Source organism: Tupaia chinensis, unplaced genomic scaffold, assembly GCF_000334495.1.
Source record: "Tupaia chinensis unplaced genomic scaffold, TupChi_1.0 Scaffold000670_1, whole genome shotgun sequence".
Taxonomy (NCBI): Eukaryota; Metazoa; Chordata; class Mammalia; order Scandentia; family Tupaiidae; genus Tupaia; species Tupaia belangeri.
Genome location: NW_006160192.1, coordinates 331,775 through 349,091, shown reverse-complemented (window position 1 = coordinate 349,091; position 17,317 = coordinate 331,775). Strand labels below are relative to the sequence as shown.

At 42.6% G+C, this 17,317-nt stretch overlaps 1 protein-coding gene and 1 long non-coding RNA gene across 5 annotated transcripts in view; both read right to left on the bottom strand.

The window, feature by feature from the left end:
* Positions 1–857: 857 nt before the first annotated feature.
* LOC114009926 (uncharacterized) lies at positions 858–5,133 on the bottom strand. Its single transcript, XR_003551313.1, has 2 exons — positions 2,465–5,133; positions 858–1,779 (listed from the first exon to the last, which is right to left on the bottom strand). It is a non-coding gene; the product is annotated as an uncharacterized LOC114009926 (long non-coding RNA).
* Positions 5,134–7,288: 2,155 nt separating this feature from the next.
* Positions 7,289–17,317, bottom strand: part of PPM1L (protein phosphatase, Mg2+/Mn2+ dependent 1L) — a 316,265-nt gene continuing 306,236 nt past the window's right edge. For 3 of the 4 annotated variants that reach the window (XM_006159953.3, XM_027776355.1, XM_027776356.1), the window contains 2 exons: positions 14,822–14,983; positions 7,289–10,495 (listed from right to left, as the gene is read on the bottom strand). In XM_006159953.3, coding sequence (XP_006160015.1) covers positions 10,149–10,495; positions 14,822–14,983 — 509 coding nt within the window. In that variant the 3' untranslated portion in view covers positions 7,289–10,148. The remainder of the gene's footprint in view (positions 10,496–14,821; positions 14,984–17,317) is intronic. The other variant, XM_027776354.1, reaches the window with a different exon arrangement.

The following is a 17,317-nucleotide window of genomic DNA, read 5'->3' as shown; positions in this document are numbered from 1 at the left end:
CCTGGTGCTGGGAAGGTTAGGGGCAACTGATGTATAGAAAATGATTATTTTAGTTCATTATGATTCTACTTTGGGGATGATAATATTACCTCAATAAGGAAGCCACTGACATAAACGTAAAGATATTTAGAGAGAATGACAAAGCAGGTGAAGAATTTAGAAAGAAGCGATGGCTTCTGTGGTTAAAAATAAAAGTTTGATATTTAGTTTGTCTTTGCCTTATAGAAAATAGATGTTGCTATTCTTGTTCAAAAACAAAACTCAAATTCCATGCCTAAACTCTGGAATGTATAAAGTAACTATGGATACCAAATTTATCATTTTTAAAAAAGTTTCTTTCCTACTTTCTTTCATGAGAGACAGAGAAAGACAAGCACCCTCAACAGGGTGTCACACCACAATCCTCCCCCGCGGTCTCCCAGCCAGCCAGGGATCACCAGCACACACATGCCAGGTAGGTACAGGTTGACCCAGGAAACAACCCCCAATCTTCCATATGGCCTCCAGCATTGCACCACCTCTGCACCACCATGGCCGGGCCCTAAACTCAGGATTTAAAAACTCTGCCATTTAAATCTTCGGCTCGTATCGAAATCAAGGAATAATTATGATCCTGAAATACATTGATTTTCACTGATTTATATACTCACTGAAAATAAGTCCTGTCAGTTCTGAGTTCTTCTTGGGGACATGAGGTTGTTATACTTAATATGTCTGCTGGGGACAAAAATTAAAATCAGCCCTGGAGAGTTGTCCCTGTTTTCCCTTTTATCTTTTTCTATAATTCTCTTCTTCCTCCAGAGGACCCTGGAAGGAGAGATGATGTGGCATTGAGCAGCTACCACTGAGGCCTTGCCTAGCCACTGTCTCACCCAGGTGGGGGCTTCCACTGGCACCCAACTGTGAAAGCCCTCCCTCTCCCCTGGCCCCCGTCCAGGTCCCCAGAGACATCTACTGACTCGCAACTCCATTCCATCCTCGGGTGACCTAGTAAAAAGGAGGAATTATTAGATGCAGTTAGCTTGGATGTGGGCAAGACATTTCCAATCACCTCCTACCAATCACTCTCCTTTATGTGGAGAAAATAATGACTGTGGTTCTGCCCTGTCTGTACAAACCTGAGCCCACTGAAGGAAATCAGGGAAGATGCCAATTTTCAACCCATTGGTGAGGGCCCCAGCAGACTGTATGCCCAAGTGGGCAGTGACAGTGCTCAAGACCACCATTAGAGCCATTCATTTCACCAGTCACTGTCTGGGACATGGTAAGTGCTCAGGAAAAAGTAACAACAGAGAGAATAAAACATACAAGCAGATGCAAAAAAAAAAAATCAGTGACTTTACCGCTGAAACCCGTTCATCAGGCAGGGCAATCTGTTATAAATGCGATTATGCTTGTATTAAAAGAACACTTCAAACAGTTTGCTTTCACTTTGGGAGCCTTTGGGAGTTACCGTTTAACTATTATTTTCCAGGCTTGTCAGAGGAATCATTTGTCTGAACCTACTACAATTTCTTCTTCTTTGTTTTCGATTTGTTTTTCCGGGCTGCCCAGAAGATGTTGAGACATCATTAAATAGAATGCTAGAACCAGATGTGAGGTTGTGTAAGTGCTCTAAGTCAAAACCATTTGCTTTAGTAACTGAAAAATAACTGAAAGATGAGAATGTTTTCACGTGAACATGTATATTTTTAAAAGCATAAACAATGCTTTCTAGAACAGAAGGGAAAGTTATGGGTTTTGTCCACTGTTCTATTATTCTACTTTCAGTATATACACCTGAGATGAAAAAATACAGGGGCTAGCAGGTTGATGTGCTGGACTCCCATAGGGCCAACCACAGTTCGAGTCCTGGATCCAACAGTTCAAAAAATCATGCTGGGTAAGTGTTCATATGAGCCCAAAATGCCAAGAAGAGACTAGAGGAGAAGAAACTGTGTCATGTCCATCACCCCGAAGGATGATCTCTCAATATTCCTCTCTCTCTCCAGTGAGCACATGTGCACTATGAAAGAATATTAAAAATTTTTTAAAAAAAGAAGGTAAATACATACTATTTGGTTGTAGTCTTGGAACCTAAATAAGAAAAACTTTTGCTTAATGTTCCATGGTTCTAGCTTTTCTCCATACAGCAGGAGTTATACTTCCTCATTATTACACTAAGCAGTCACCGTTTGTCCTTACAGAGATCAGAATTTAAAACTTACACAAGAAATAACATTATCTTAGCTTAGAGATGCCGAATCTATCATATCTATAGGATTTTTAAAATTGTTGTTATCAACAGAACCCTTTGCTTTATATGGCTTAGACAACTCTTCAAGAAGCAAGAATGTTGAATCACCCTGTAGTTTATTTTTGTGGAACTGTCTATTTTCAATTGAATACTCACTAGTACTCGTGTTGGCATTTGGAAACTACTAGTCAGTTAACACCCCCTCTCATCTACTTTCAGTATATACACCTGAGATGAAAAAATACAGGGGCTAGCAGGTTGATGTGCTGGACTCCCATAGGGCCAACCACAGTTCGAGTCCTGGATCCAACAGTTCAAAAAATCATGCTGGGTAAGTGTTCATATGAGCCCAAAATGCCAAGAAGAGACTAGAGGAGAAGAAACTGTGTCATGTCCATCACCCCGAAGGATGATCTCTCAATATTCCTCTCTCTCTCCAGTGAGCACATGTGCACTATGAAAGAATATTAAAAATTTTTTAAAAAAAGAAGGTAAATACATACTATTTGGTTGTAGTCTTGGAACCTAAATAAGAAAAACTTTTGCTTAATGTTCCATGGTTCTAGCTTTTCTCCATACAGCAGGAGTTATACTTCCTCATTATTACACTAAGCAGTCACCGTTTGTCCTTACAGAGATCAGAATTTAAAACTTACACAAGAAATAACATTATCTTAGCTTAGAGATGCCGAATCTATCATATCTATAGGATTTTTAAAATTGTTGTTATCAACAGAACCCTTTGCTTTATATGGCTTAGACAACTCTTCAAGAAGCAAGAATGTTGAATCACCCTGTAGTTTATTTTTGTGGAACTGTCTATTTTCAATTGAATACTCACTAGTACTCGTGTTGGCATTTGGAAACTACTAGTCAGTTAACACCCCCTCTCAGTTGTAGCCGTGACTATGTTTATCTAATTCAGTTTCCTTTGGGCACTCTAAAATGGGAAGTCAGCCATTCATCTATTACGGCATCTTTTGAAATTCTACAAGGGGCCCCAGCTGTGGTGGCACAGGCAGTAAGGCACCACTACGTGATACCAGAGCCAATGGGAGGCCTGCATTCGGATCCCAGGTTGACCTGAACACTCTGGCTGTGCCCAGGAGTGCCTATGACCTTGGGTGCTGGGGGGCTGGGGGAAAGATTATGGCATGATGAAACCTTATCCATGGCACCTGTCTCTCTCATGAAATAAACACATAAACATCTAAAAAAAACTAAAAAGGGGCATTTCTTCTCTGAAAAATGTAAAAATTCTAAGAATTCAGAGTAAAACAATGTCCACGAATTGGAACATGAACGGAACCCAAGATAGTAAAAAGTACTTAGGATAGTAATAGATGAGAATACAACCATCCACTTCCACTGGGACAAAAATGGAAAAGGGCCTACAATTTTCCTAACTTTACAAGACTCCAAATGTTCATTTCGTCACTTAAGTTCTGCCTCCTTACTTTCAGTAAGAGTACACATATCAGAAAGCATGATGCATGATGTAATAAAATATAATGCCTTTTCTTAATTTAAAGTATTTCCTTTCATATACTAGTCTCCTTTGCTTTTGTTTTTAATGCTTTAAAACACTTTTATTTGCATTCTAACTACAACTGCATTGGAAATTTTCATTTTTATTTAGAAATGCTTCAAACTATTTTTCTTCAGTGTGATTCTACCTGTGCCATCAGTTATATAAAAAGGAAGCTTTACAATGCTGTCTTTGTTGACACATAAGCAAAGCATGAGCCAATACTCTAGATTCTACAACGGAAGCTTCAACAGTGAAAAGTTTTAACAACTGGTCTCAACTGATCTACGAGCAGATATCAGGAAATAACTATTGAATTCAATCTACGATGAACGTCTCATAACTCAAATTTCTGATAACTTACTTTTTTTTTTCACATGTTTAACATCTGAGTACTCTAAAGTTTGTCACTCTGCTCCCCACCCCCAATTACTTGGCTATGAACTTCTACCTGGCTTCTACCTGTATGATCACACTTTAAATTATAAACTGTCTAATTAAAATAGAAATATTTGGAGGTAATGTATAACAGCACATTTTTTTAGTAACTGCTGAACTGCCTCGTGGCAAAGACAGAATGAGTGGCAGATAAGTCCCTCTCATGAAGAGACAGCAAGTGATGCAGGAGGACTCTCAGCCCTCCACCCATCGTAATCTGTCACCGGACTCTTTATAGAGGTCTTGTGCCCAGAGCTAGGGATGCTGGGGTTCTTGACGGTTTTCGAGAATAATCTGGATTGAGCAAAAGACAGAAGAATTTTGTGGTTAAATAATGCTAGATTGTGGAACATCTAGAATAAAGGAACCACACCTCTAAACAGTGTGTACGTTTGCTGCATGCTCTCTTTCTGGTGGAGCTTTGCATATGTCCATGATAATCGGTTAAAATAAACAATTACTATATCCGCTCCTCGAAGTCCTTAACTTGGATTTATTAAAATGAATTGTACATAGGATGGTGTGGTTAGCACTAAGCACATGGAAATGTTCATCATCCACCCTTGGCTTAACAGTTTGCAGCTTAACAGGAGTAAAATATAACAAATAATAGACAAGGCATTAGCATTACTAAGAATCAGCAAAAATGTACATATTAGAAAACATGTTTAAAGACACGTATTTATTGGAAGTCTCACAGTATCCACTGTCCTTTGCCCTTTGCAATCTGCTGTCTAGCCTAAGGGATCTTACTCTCAGTGTTTTACTATTTTCGACAGTGGTCAGAGGGAGAGTGTATTCCTAAATACTATGTGTTTTTTTTTTTTTTAAGATGTTTTGCCATAGAGCACGTATGCTTACGGGAGAGTGAGACAGAGAGAGGGAAATAAAGAAATCTCCCCTCGGGGGGAATGGCCATGCAACAATCCCTTCTCCATTCTTCTCTCAGGATTTTGAACACACATGTATTCACACCCAGAGTGATTTTCAAGCTGCCAGGTCCAGGACTCAAACCACATAGCCGGCCATGTGGGATCCAGCACCTTAACCTACATGCCATCTGCTGGCCCAAGTGTAATTTTAAATTAATGACTTTATCCTAAATTCACTGGGTACCGCATGTTTTTGACCAGATGTTTCCTCCCTTATTTTGGGGTTCTCATAGCTTCCCAAATACACTGGCAGGGTGAGAGCAACTGTTATGGAATAATAGTGAAGCTTTACATCCCAGGTAAGAGAGAACTTGCCAAACTTAACCATAACAGAAAATGTGGAAGGTGGGATGGCCATGGACAGGAATTTTAGAACGAATGGGCCCTCACTAACTTCAAGCTACTTCACAGAAGAGAGTAACAGAGGAACGAGTGAGGAAAGAGTATTTGTTCATAGTTTTACATTTCCATTATTATACAACAGATCATTTTAAAATTCTAGTTAAAATTTCAAAGATGAATTAGAACCCACTGTTCCCTTTTATCCCTATCCCTGTATTGTCTCTCTATATTGTACTATCACAGAATGATAGAACATAGGACTATTTGTTTTGATGCATCTGGGAAGCAAAAGATAACTACAAAAAAGCAACCAAAAGCTCTCGGAATGGATCTGAGAAATGCCCACCTCGCGTTTCTCCTACCTAGAACAAAGACATTTAGAGCTTCAGACACGAGTGTTGGATGTCTGCTGTCAACGTGACGCTGCTGGCAGTCATATTCAATCATGCTTTTTCTTACCAGTGCTTATGTTAGCAAGTCAGCCTCGGATGGAAAGGACCAGTGCTTCTAAATTGCAAATTGTACTGCTACTACTAAAAGTCACGGTGAATGAGAAAATGGCAATATTTCAATATAATGGAATTTCTCACAGTGGGTTCTATGGAACAAGTTTTGTTTTGTTTTTGAATGTTATTCAAAATATTTTAGTGGTCAAATTCATCTGGAAAACAATGGGCTAATTCAAAATACACATGTGCATTTTTCCCTCCCCTGCACGACGTTTATATTGGAGCCTATAATGTGTTTATATGTGCTAATTTTCTAAGACAAATGGGTTTTCCAAACTCATTTGATACCGGAACCCTGACTTCAGAAGACCACTTGTGGAGCTTGGGTTCTTTGGAACACACTTTGGGGGAACATTAGATTGTATTATTCCTACAGCATGCAGCTAACTATCTCAAAAGTTTAGATATTGATCATTGAATCGAGATGCAATTAAACAGGCCACAGTGTGGTATCTAATAATCATATCATTTCTCCAGAGCTGGATCAGGAATGCTGGTGTGACGTGCAAAGGCAATCTGAGGGCAATATTATGGGAAGATCAGTGGAAAGATGGGTGGAAAGGAGAAAAGAGTCATGTCTGAAATCATTGGAAAATGAAGTTCTAAACAAAGTACTTGTACTTCTTGTACTTTCAGATGTACAGTGAAATTTTGCCCCTTCTAAACCTCAGTCCAACTCAGTTGCAGGAGACTTAGATGTGGCAACAGGTAGGGGGTGGATAAAAATCAAGAAAATCAAGGTCTACCTGGCAAAGGACAAAGTACTCACTCATTCTCTGTTCATCTCACATGTGGTGCTAGATACTCCGGTGGTCCAATCCAATAGTGTATTCAGTTCCCTAGAAACACTTCTAGTTGGACTGAAATGATGCCAGGGCTCCCAAGCAATCCTGTTTGCCATTTTCACAAAATATTGAAATCGTTAACACTTTGAAGTAAGGCCTCTTTAAAATGGTCCAGATCACATATGCTCCTTCACCGTAACACTCTGTGTAACACTCTTACCATGTATACAAGATTCAAGAGGCCAGTACCCTCAACACAAAGCAAGGAACAGAACAGAATTGCTGGTCACCAGTCACGTGTACATAGGCAGACAGTCATGCTGAACTGCCTTGGGCACGTTGGTCACAAAAAATAAACGCAGGTCTTGGGCATTAGCTTGGGGACTTTCTACATACACATTATGTATTCATATCACTAAAGAATTGCAAATACAATAATTTTTTAAAAAATGTCCCTGCTCCCCATCCCACAACATTTAAAGAGTACAGATGACCAGTGGGGTGGGGTAGAGCCACACATTCATGAGGACCTGGACATGGCAGCCTGCTGAGGGATCTTAAGCATGTGGTCATTCCCACTTGCATTTCTAAATGACTGTAAAACATCCCAAAATTTGGCACCATGGGGATTATTGGCAATTCGAACTCGGGCTAGCTAGGCAGTCCTGGCAGTCTTAGGTGACAATTCCAAAGCTTTGGCAGTGCTGTGAAGGGAAGCTTCACGTGCAAATTTCTCAGGTCAATTTCTCCAAAGGCTTGATTTGACCTTCCTGGGTCCCTACAGAACGTCCCACAGGGCACTCCGCAAGTACTGTCTGAGAACCCCCAACAGCTGGAAAAGGGTCAGAGAGACAGAGCTCGAAGACAGGAAGAGGGAGATAAAGTACTGACTTTAGACACAACTCTTAACTAAACTGCTACGATTCTGCCTAGTACTTCTATCTTTTAAAAATCTACAAGTTATAGTAGGGGTAAGGGAGAGAAAGCAAGTAGGAAATATATGTTACATTTGGTTAAAGTCAGGAGTGAAATAATTCTACCAAGCAAAATGTGGAGATGCCTTATAAACCTCAATTGGAGAGAAGGTCATGACCTTGTACATTCAGTACCATCTCTTAAAAATCTTTGCAGGGTAAATAAACACCAATTTGATAATTTAGTAGATTTTCTTTTCAACTTCACCAAAACACTACTATTTCATTTTAGACAATAAATATAATTGTGGAATTTAAAATTTCCCCCTTGTTATTATACATTTTTGTTTTCAGTTAAAAATAATAGGAAAGTTCATTGTGGATTACAAAATGCTGACATGCATATTCCTGAACTTGGCTGGATGGCAGGCTGGGGCAACGCCCCAGAGTCAAAACGTCTTCAGTCTCCGAGCGAACTCAGCCACCCAGCCTGTCTGTCCCATCTCTGATCACAACCAGGATTTGTTTGCCGCATTCTCCCCCCCACCCTCACCCCAAACACACACATTCAAATGCTCAATGTCTCTCTATAGGCAAATGCTGAAGTCTAAAATGGGGGCAGACATATTGTACTAGAACAGTCTGTGGCCAAAAACCAATAACCAGGATTCTAATTCTAAAACTGGAAAACGCAATATACAAAAGTAAGCAATTCTCCTGGGAAACCATTATTTGTTTTCACCGCAGTCAAGGAAAGGTAAGTGCTCAGAGGAGTCAAGGCAGATTGCAGTCCTCGGCAGCTACACAGCCGTGTTTCCCTTCTCCAGAGTTCACTCCTGAAACCTGCTGTGGAAAAGCTACAGGTGAACGTGGGCAGAGGGCAGGCCACATGAGTGGGAGGTGACCAGAGAACGGGCCTGCGAGAGATGAGAGAGGTCACAATAAATGCCCACTCACAAAGCACAAAACCAGGTGGACATGAGATGGGTGGGGACTGCAAGGAAAGCCTTGTTTGGCTATTTGAGCTGCCTCTCTCAGGCAAGGAGAGCGAACTAGCATTTTCTCTAAATTAACCTATAAAATACTGAGGTTGGAAGAACATGACTTTGGTAATAGAAAACGGAGAGCAGTAAGCCCCACCCCAAAATGACGCTGGACCTTATCAATATCGGTTCACACTTGATTTCGCACTCAGCTTTCATTGCACATATCAATAGGTCTCTGAGGTGCCCCATTGCTGTGCCCTGCAGGCTCGGGGGGACTGCGTTTGCTCAGGGAAAGTTACTGGTGTAGACAGAGGTTTCCAACCAAATGTTAAAGGCTGCTGCTTTGCCATTGTCCAGGGGAAGCTAATCCCAGTAGTATACCACCCGATTCCACACTGCAGGGGCAGAGTACTCTGTACCTGGCTTCAAGGAACACACATGCAGCTGTGAGCTGCTGCTTCCAGGAACACTGCTTGAAAGACTCTTGATAGCTACTAAGATAAGGGAGGGGTGAACACACACAAATTGGCAGCTGGAGCGCAATTCGGGCTGGTAACCTCCCAGCTCACTTCCTTCTCTCCCAGTGCAAATAGTCTCCTAACCCAAGGGGCGCGGTCTCTCATTTACACGGTTCTGCTCTGTCGATCCTTGAAGAAATTACTGCACTGTGATTTGCTTGTTTCATTTCTTGATATGGATTTTTGGTAATGTAGGGTGAAAAATTACAGTGTCTGGTGGTGAAATTAACAGCTGCCTAGTATACACAGCAAGGTGTAGGCAAAAGGTTCAGGTCATGCATGATTGGGATAAAGGCGGGACAGGTGGTATACACCAGGTCTACTGAACTAATAAAGGGAGCGCGGGAATGGGGTTATTTCTGCTGTGCAGGTGGCCGCCACTGAACGCCCATCCTCCTCACTCCCCTCAGTCTCCACAGGCAGCCCCTGCATAATAGACCATTCCACATCTGCTCTGGCTGCTGCCCAGTGGAAAACCTGAGCTCAGGACAGAGCAAGCTCAGAAGAGGGTGTTGCCATGTCAGCCCCTGACTCACGAGGGACATAGTGGCCTTCCTCTTGCAGCAGGAGGCTGGCCCTACCTGCTGTTCCAAAGAAGACACAAAGGCTGAGGCTCAGAGGGCCTGAAGAGGATCTTGAAAAGGATATTAAAAGGGAGAATACATGGCACACACACCATTCCCTTCATACATGTGAATCTACAGCTATCTATTTATATATTTTGGACACTGGATGAAAGAGTTGGGCAAACATGAAGAAACCATTTTCCAGCCTCTCAACTATATTGGCCAAGAGCACCCTCTGTTCATCCTGAAAGGAGACCCAAGACCACCAGGGAGGGGAGGATTGTGTGTCTGGGATGGATGATCCTAATTACAACTCCCACGCCTTTCGCTACAGTAAAAGAGACCAGTGTGTTGAAAGTCCTTTAGTCTGAGGCAGCTGAGACCCCTGAAGGGTTCACTGCTCTTCTGTTTTGCTGCTATTCCTGAACTTCACCACCATGACTGTTATATTGTCAGGGCAGCCTCTGTAAAATGACTGCAGAACTATGCTCTTGGCCCCAAAGTGAGGTTCATCCAAACGCTCCTTGATGAATCGAACTGCTTCTTCATTACTGAAAGCATCCCAGAGGCCATCTGATGCCAAGATCATGAACTCAGGCTGGAGCTTGTCGAGGTCAAAGGTCAGGATATCTGGGTCTGGGATGACTACGTTGAGATTTTTCAGAGGATAATCTCCCAGAGATCGAGACATGGCCAGGATCCCCTGGACCCTCCAGGAACCATTGAAACTGATGAAACCACCTGCAAGACAGAATGAGCCCATTAGCCTGACCAATTGGCAACTCACATACCTGGTGGTCTGGGTGTGTGTACAACAGGCTGATTCTCTGCATGTGGACTGGGATGTGGACTAGGCTGTAGACACTCCCCTTACCTCCATCACCCCCAGGGCCACGTGGCAACCTGCTGCATGGGCTTGGCGTTTAACACTCTCCCAGTAGGTCCTCATGCCCTCATTCTTGGCATCTTGAATGCCTTCAAGATTACGTCATGAAGGATACTGAGGGCAGGGCTGTATACTGGAGAGGGCATCCAATTTAACTTAACACCATGGCAGTAGAAATTAACAACAGAAAACATGAGGGTGGGGATGTAAGAAGAGTGACAAAGGAATGCTGAAAGAAAGGCTGGTGGACAGGCACCAAAAACATCACTGCTATACATCATATAGCCTGAGGTCCCCCTGGGTGTGCCTATCAAAAGACACCCCTCTCCCCCCACCAAAGCAAAAGAATTGGGATGAAAGAAAAGCACATTTTTAATACAGTCAGGTCAGACTCTTTGGATTCCATTTCTGGCACTTCTAGAAGGGACTGGATGCAAATGTGAATGGATGTAAAACTCTAAAATTTTTTTCTTTTAATTTGCTATAGGGCACATTCACTCACCAGAGAAAAACACACACACAGAGAGAGAGAGAGAGAGAGAGAGAGAGAGCTGCAATCCCTTCTTTATTCTCCACTCAGGATTTTGGGAGTGCATGCACATAGGCCAGGTGTGTTTTCCACATTGCCCAGTCTAAGACTTGAACTGAGCAGCTGGCCTTGTGGGATCCATCCACCTTAACCACAACATCACAGGCTAGCCAGAAATGCTATCTTTCTACTCCTCAGTCTCCCTGACTGCAAAATGGGTAGAGTATCCTTTCCACTTCGTTGTGAGAAATAAAGGAGTTATTTTATATAAATCAGCACAGTGCCTGAACCAAGAATGTACTAAATAGTATTTTTTTTTATTATTTTTTCTTAAAGGAGTTAGAACTACATTCCTTCACATACTATTTTTTCTTAAAGGAATTAGAACTTCATTCATTCACATACTTACTCCTTGTGAAGCAATGTGTGGGATATAAAGTTATACAAGATCCAGAACTTTCTAGAAATAAGTGGAAAGTCTAGCAGGAGAAATATGTCACATGTGTTAAATACAACGAGCGCAAAGTAGTATTCTTTGGGAAGAAGACTAGTATCTGCTTAATATTGTAGGCAAATGGAAAAGGGAGGGATGATTTCCAGTTATGACGATCATGGAGGATTCGGTATTAAAGCTGCGCTTTGAGCCATGGTAGGACTTCTATGGACAGTGATGTAGAAGACATTTCAGAAGTATGGTCCTGTGAGTGAGGCCCTGAGCTTCAGAATCAAAACAGTCAAGAGAGCTCTGGTTTCACTTCTGCTCTCATCAGTCACTAGCTGTGTCTTTGGGTATGTAAACCTCTATTTCTAAAAATAATTACTTATTTTATTTCATTTATGTATACACACACACACACACACACACACATACATATATTAATTTGCTACAGAGCACATGTGCTCACCAGAGAAAGACACAGAGGGAGAGAGAGACAGAGACAGAGACAAAGTGAGAAAGCAAGCTACCAGAGTGGGACTCAAACAGCAGTTGACCATGTGGTAGTCCAGAGCCTTAGCCACCATGCCACCTCTAGTCCCTATGCAAGCCTCTTTGAGTTTCCACTCATTGGCTTAAAGTAAGGGTACTGGTACCAACCTCATAGGATAGGTAGAGGGAGAACGTATATTATGTGCTAGGCTTGACTCCTAGCATAGAATGGCAGGTGATGTGGTTACTACAGGACCCACAAAGGAAAAGAGAAAGAAAGACTAGCAATGTATTTGGTCTAGACTGGCTGGAGCTTATTGCCATGTTCTAAGGGGCAAAGGTGTCCTAAAAAGAAGAGTGGCATCAGAGGAAGCTATACATAAAGGTAGTAAACTCAGTCAAGGGTCCTTATTGCTCTACTACAAATACACCCTCGACCAAACTGCATAAACAAACAGAGCAGGTTAGATTAACCTCCTTGGAGATGGTGTCCACATTTGCTTTTCTAAAGAGTCATAGCTGGGTGGGGTGGGTATGGGGGGAAGAGGGAGGAGGATAAAACAGCAGGGACATTTCAGAAGAGAGCGCAGGATGTGAGGATGACACTTCCAGGTGTGCTGCGCACACGTCCTTGCCTGTGCTTAGGCCAGGGAAGGCTATCTGTATCTTAAGTCCAGGCTCACGGCCAGCTCTTGTGGGGAGACGGTGCCTTCATAAATAAGGAAGCTAGAGGACTTCACTCCTACTGCCAGGAGCTCATCAACGCTTGACAGATACTCCTAAAATGTCATTTGTGCCATCCCATCAACAGAAAGCCTGACCACGCTTTCATTAAAAATTATTCTGCATCACAAGCATGCTGTCACTGAAGCAGAGGGTTGTAATAAAATTCAAAACTTTTTGACTCAACAGTACAGCTTCCTACTGTGAAAACTCACATGTTGATTAGGTTCGTTTTATTCATTCATTGGCCAGAGGCTGACCTGTATAGACTGAGAGTCAATCTGCAGATTAACTCAGCCAGCAGGGGCCCCTCTGGGTCACAGACTAGTGTGTGTGAGCTCCTCCCTGCTCCCATCTGGGGCCAGCCTGTGCCTGGCATATCATGAAGAACCTGCGTGCTGCACTTGTCAGTGTGGGGAGTGAAAGAATCCTTTCTTTCCACAAGTATAAAGAAACCCTCCCCCAATCTAATTAAGAAAACATAATAGTAACTGATAATCCTCTTTTGACTTTATTTTCAAACGTCACCTTAGCGAGGCCTACATGGATCACCCTATTTGAAGCCACAACTCTGACACTCCCATTCTCTGACCTGCTTCATGCCTCTCCACAGCAGTGACCACTTTGTAATATACTATATAACAAATGCATTTTTACCAGTTTATCTTTTTATTGATGTCTCCACCCACCCCACCAACCTTCATGCCAATTTCATGAGAGTTTTTTTCAGGGAGGGGACACTATTGTATGCCCAGCCCTTAAAATAATGAATCAATGAATGAATGAAGGGTCTTGCCGCTCCTCTTCCCACTCTGAAACATGTCCTTACGCCAGGCACTGAGCTAGGTGTAAGAACATTTCAGAAAGTATGGTCCAGTGGGCAAGGGCCGGAACTTCAGAATCAAAACGCTCAAGACAGTCCTGGTTTCATTTCTGGTCTCATCAGTCACTAGCTGTGTCTTTGGGTATGTAAGCCTTTATTTCTAAAAGTAATTATTTTATTTCATTTATGTATATAAATTTGCTACAGAGCATGTGTGGGATATGGGGATGAACAAGACCAAGTTCCTGTTCTCAAAAAGCTCATGGTCAGGAAGCCAAGAGAGAGAAGAAAGTCAGTACATCCATGCACTGTGAGTGGTGACCAAGAGGTGACCACAGAGGATGCTGGGAAAAGACAGTGGGGCATCCAACTCACCCAGACTGGGGGAGCCATGGCCACAATGTGACAGAGAAGGCTTTCAAAATGTCACCCTTATACAGAGTCTTCAAGAACAAGAAAATGTGGGAACCAGCAGTTTGTGTAATGGCTATGTTGCTGGACTCCCACATAGTCGACAGTGGTTCACATCCCGGACCCGGTGGTTTAGAACTCATGCCAGGCGCGTGTGTGTGCGTGCCCAAGATCCCGAGAGGAGAATGGAGGAGAAGGGATTGTGGCATGACCATCCCCCCTGGGGGGGTGATTTCTCGCTTTCTGTCTCCATGTCTCTCTCTGTCTGTCTGGCGAGCGCATGCGTCCTATAGCAAAAACCTCTCCAAAAAAAAAAAAAGAACAAGAAAATGTCATCTGCTACACTGGGAACCCTTGCAGAGGCACACAGGTATGAAAAACAAGATTCATTTGGAGAATGGCAGGTAGTGTGGCCCGGCTGGAGGGAAGTGGGGTATGGTAAGAGGTGAGAATGAGGTGGGAACCAGAGGTCCAAAGATCTTATTACCCTTCCTACTAAAAAGTGGCTTTTTTTTTTTTTTTTTTTTCTTTTTGGAAATCTGGTCCCATGCAAGGGACTTTTGGAAACTGGTCCCTAGGAAGGGCAACTTTAGTGGCTATTATTTGACAGGAAACCATACAAAGCCTGGCGAGCTCAGCAGCAACCTCTGTACTGATCTGCTAATCACCAGGGCACTGGGCGTGCTATCCCCCAGGCGCTCTCCAAGCAAGCCGCCTCGTCCACCAGACAAGATGGCAGATGGTCCTTGGAGGCAGTGCCAGCTCACCAGCTCTCTTTATCCTCTTTCTTTCCTTCAGTTGGTAAGGCTTGTGATCATGAGACAAAGGAATGGCGTTTCCATCTTTGTCACACAGAACCCCGCGTGAGTCACCCACGTTGGCCACAGTGAGGTCTTTGTCCGAGAGCAGAGCAATCAAACACGTTGTACCTGAAAAATAGAAGGGAGAGGAGATGGAGGGGGTCAGCCATGCACTGAGGTTCAGTTGTTTCTCATGGTTACTGGGTTCTCCAGTCATTAAAACCGCTCCTGCTGGGTGAGAATTTGACTCCAGCCACTCCAGCAACGAGGGCTGTTCCCTTCAACAACGCTGATCACATCTGACAGTCAATTTTCTTAACCATGTTAGAGTGTCACTGAAACAGGCGAGGCTAGCACTGTCATCGTGTTAAATCATTTTGTCTCTGCTGCTCTCAATTTAAACCTATACCATACTGAAAAGGATTAGGAGACAGTCAAAATCAGTTTTAACCTCCAGAAAACGGATACAGACGTCCAGTTGCTCACTGGTGCCGAATTTTCTGTGAAGCTCAGTTGAATGTGGGGAGGATAGGGGGACTTCTCAGTTGGCAGATCTGGAAAAACCAGGCAGTGGCAGATGCCAACAGCTGAGCCCCATGGCACCAGGAGGGAGCTGCTGCAGGGCAAGGCTGAGTTTGCCTGTACAAAGCCTGATGGCAAAGATTGGTGGCCAGAAACAAGTCAGCTCCAGTGTGATGGGGCAGATCACAAAGGGAGAAACGGAAAAACTGACGCTGATGACAGAAAGGAGGTCTAGGTGGATAGGAAGGAGCGCTTGGGAGTGGTCAAAGGCAGAAGGGAAGTCTGGAGTCTGCAAGAGACAGGCAAGGACACGATCTCCTTGAATCCTTCTGAATGAGAATGGATACAAGCAAACCGAGTTGAACAGTCCAGTCCAACTGGAACTGCCCAGTCCAGTTCCTCACTTTTCTCTCCGGGCCCCTCCCTCCTCACTGTCAGTACGCAAATACCTACTGAAATGCAAACTCATTCATCTCTTACCTTAAATTGATAACTCCTTTACTTGTTAAAATTATTTATTAGTCTTTGTTAACATTTCCCTCCTAATTAAGAAGGTCATATTCCATAAAAAGAATGTAAACTTCATCTAAATAGCTCTTTAGTCTACTTAGAATAACAAAAAAAGCTGAATTCTTAAACAGATATAAAGAATAAATACAGGTCAATGTCTACAGCAGGGAGAATAATTAGAATAATTAGCATATTCAGTGTTTATAGTTCTGTTTGAAATTCCATTCTTAAGCTTATTTAACTCAAAACTGCCTTGATAACAAATAGCAACACATAAAATGTTAGTTAATTCAGGATTTCTAATGTGAAAATCAAGAAAGAGAGACTAATCTTAGGAATTAGCTAAGCAAAATTTTAACATTTTTTAAGAAACAGAGAATGGGGCTAGCTCTATGGTCTAGCGGTTAAAGGAGGTAGATCCTACACGGACAAGCACATGGTTTGAGTCCCAAACCTGAAAAACACACCAGGCACATATGCATGTGTGCTCCAGATCTCAACAAGATGGAGAAATGGAGGAGATAGGATTGTGGCATGATCACACCCTATTTCTCCATCTCCACCCTTTCCCTCTCTCTGTCTCTCTCTCTAGTGAGTGCCCATGCCTTGTGGCAAGTTAAAAAAAAAAAAAAAGAAAGAAAGAAAGAAAGAAAAGAAATAGAATGAATAAAAATGTAAACACGAATACAATTCATACAATTAGAAATCATTGTTCTCCATTTTTGATATTGGTTGCATTTTCGTCTTCAATCCTCCTGACTTTGTCCAGGAGCATCTGATTAGTCAACACAATCAGAGCATAAATTCCCCTACAAAACAATTCTTACAGTTTGAAAGGCGAGATAGAAGCTCTGCTTTATTGGATATTACATGGCCTGTGGGCATCATATTAGTATACCTCTAGGGCCCTCTTCTGTCCTCACCCTGTGTTCTCTGGGTGAGCATGGCCTTGACATTGGCTTCTACAACATCTAAGTATGTGCAGCTAGTCTGGTTGACACTCCTGAGTTCCAGACCAACTGCTGGGTAGGTGTTTCCAATTGTAGTACAAGGGGTCCTGGGAAAGGTTTTTGGGGCCTCCCATCAGGGAAGGGGAGGGATCCACCTGGCTGAGTTGGGGGCCTCGTTCTCCACACGATTTCAACCAGAGCCGTTCTACACCATTTATTGGCTGAGCTGAGTTGCTATATAAGATTTTTTTTTCCCTTTTAAAAGAGAAGGGGTCATTTAGGCAGCTAGAAAAAAAAAACCAAAACACTTGAAATTTAATCTGTATGACTAAGAATAACGGAAGGTTTTAAGCAGAGTAGTTGACTGATAAGGTTCGTGTTTTGAAAGAACACTGTGGTGGCAATGTGGAAGATAAATAATATGGAAGCAGTGAGAACAGGTAGGGTTAATGAGGATTTGATTTAAAGCATTAAACATAGG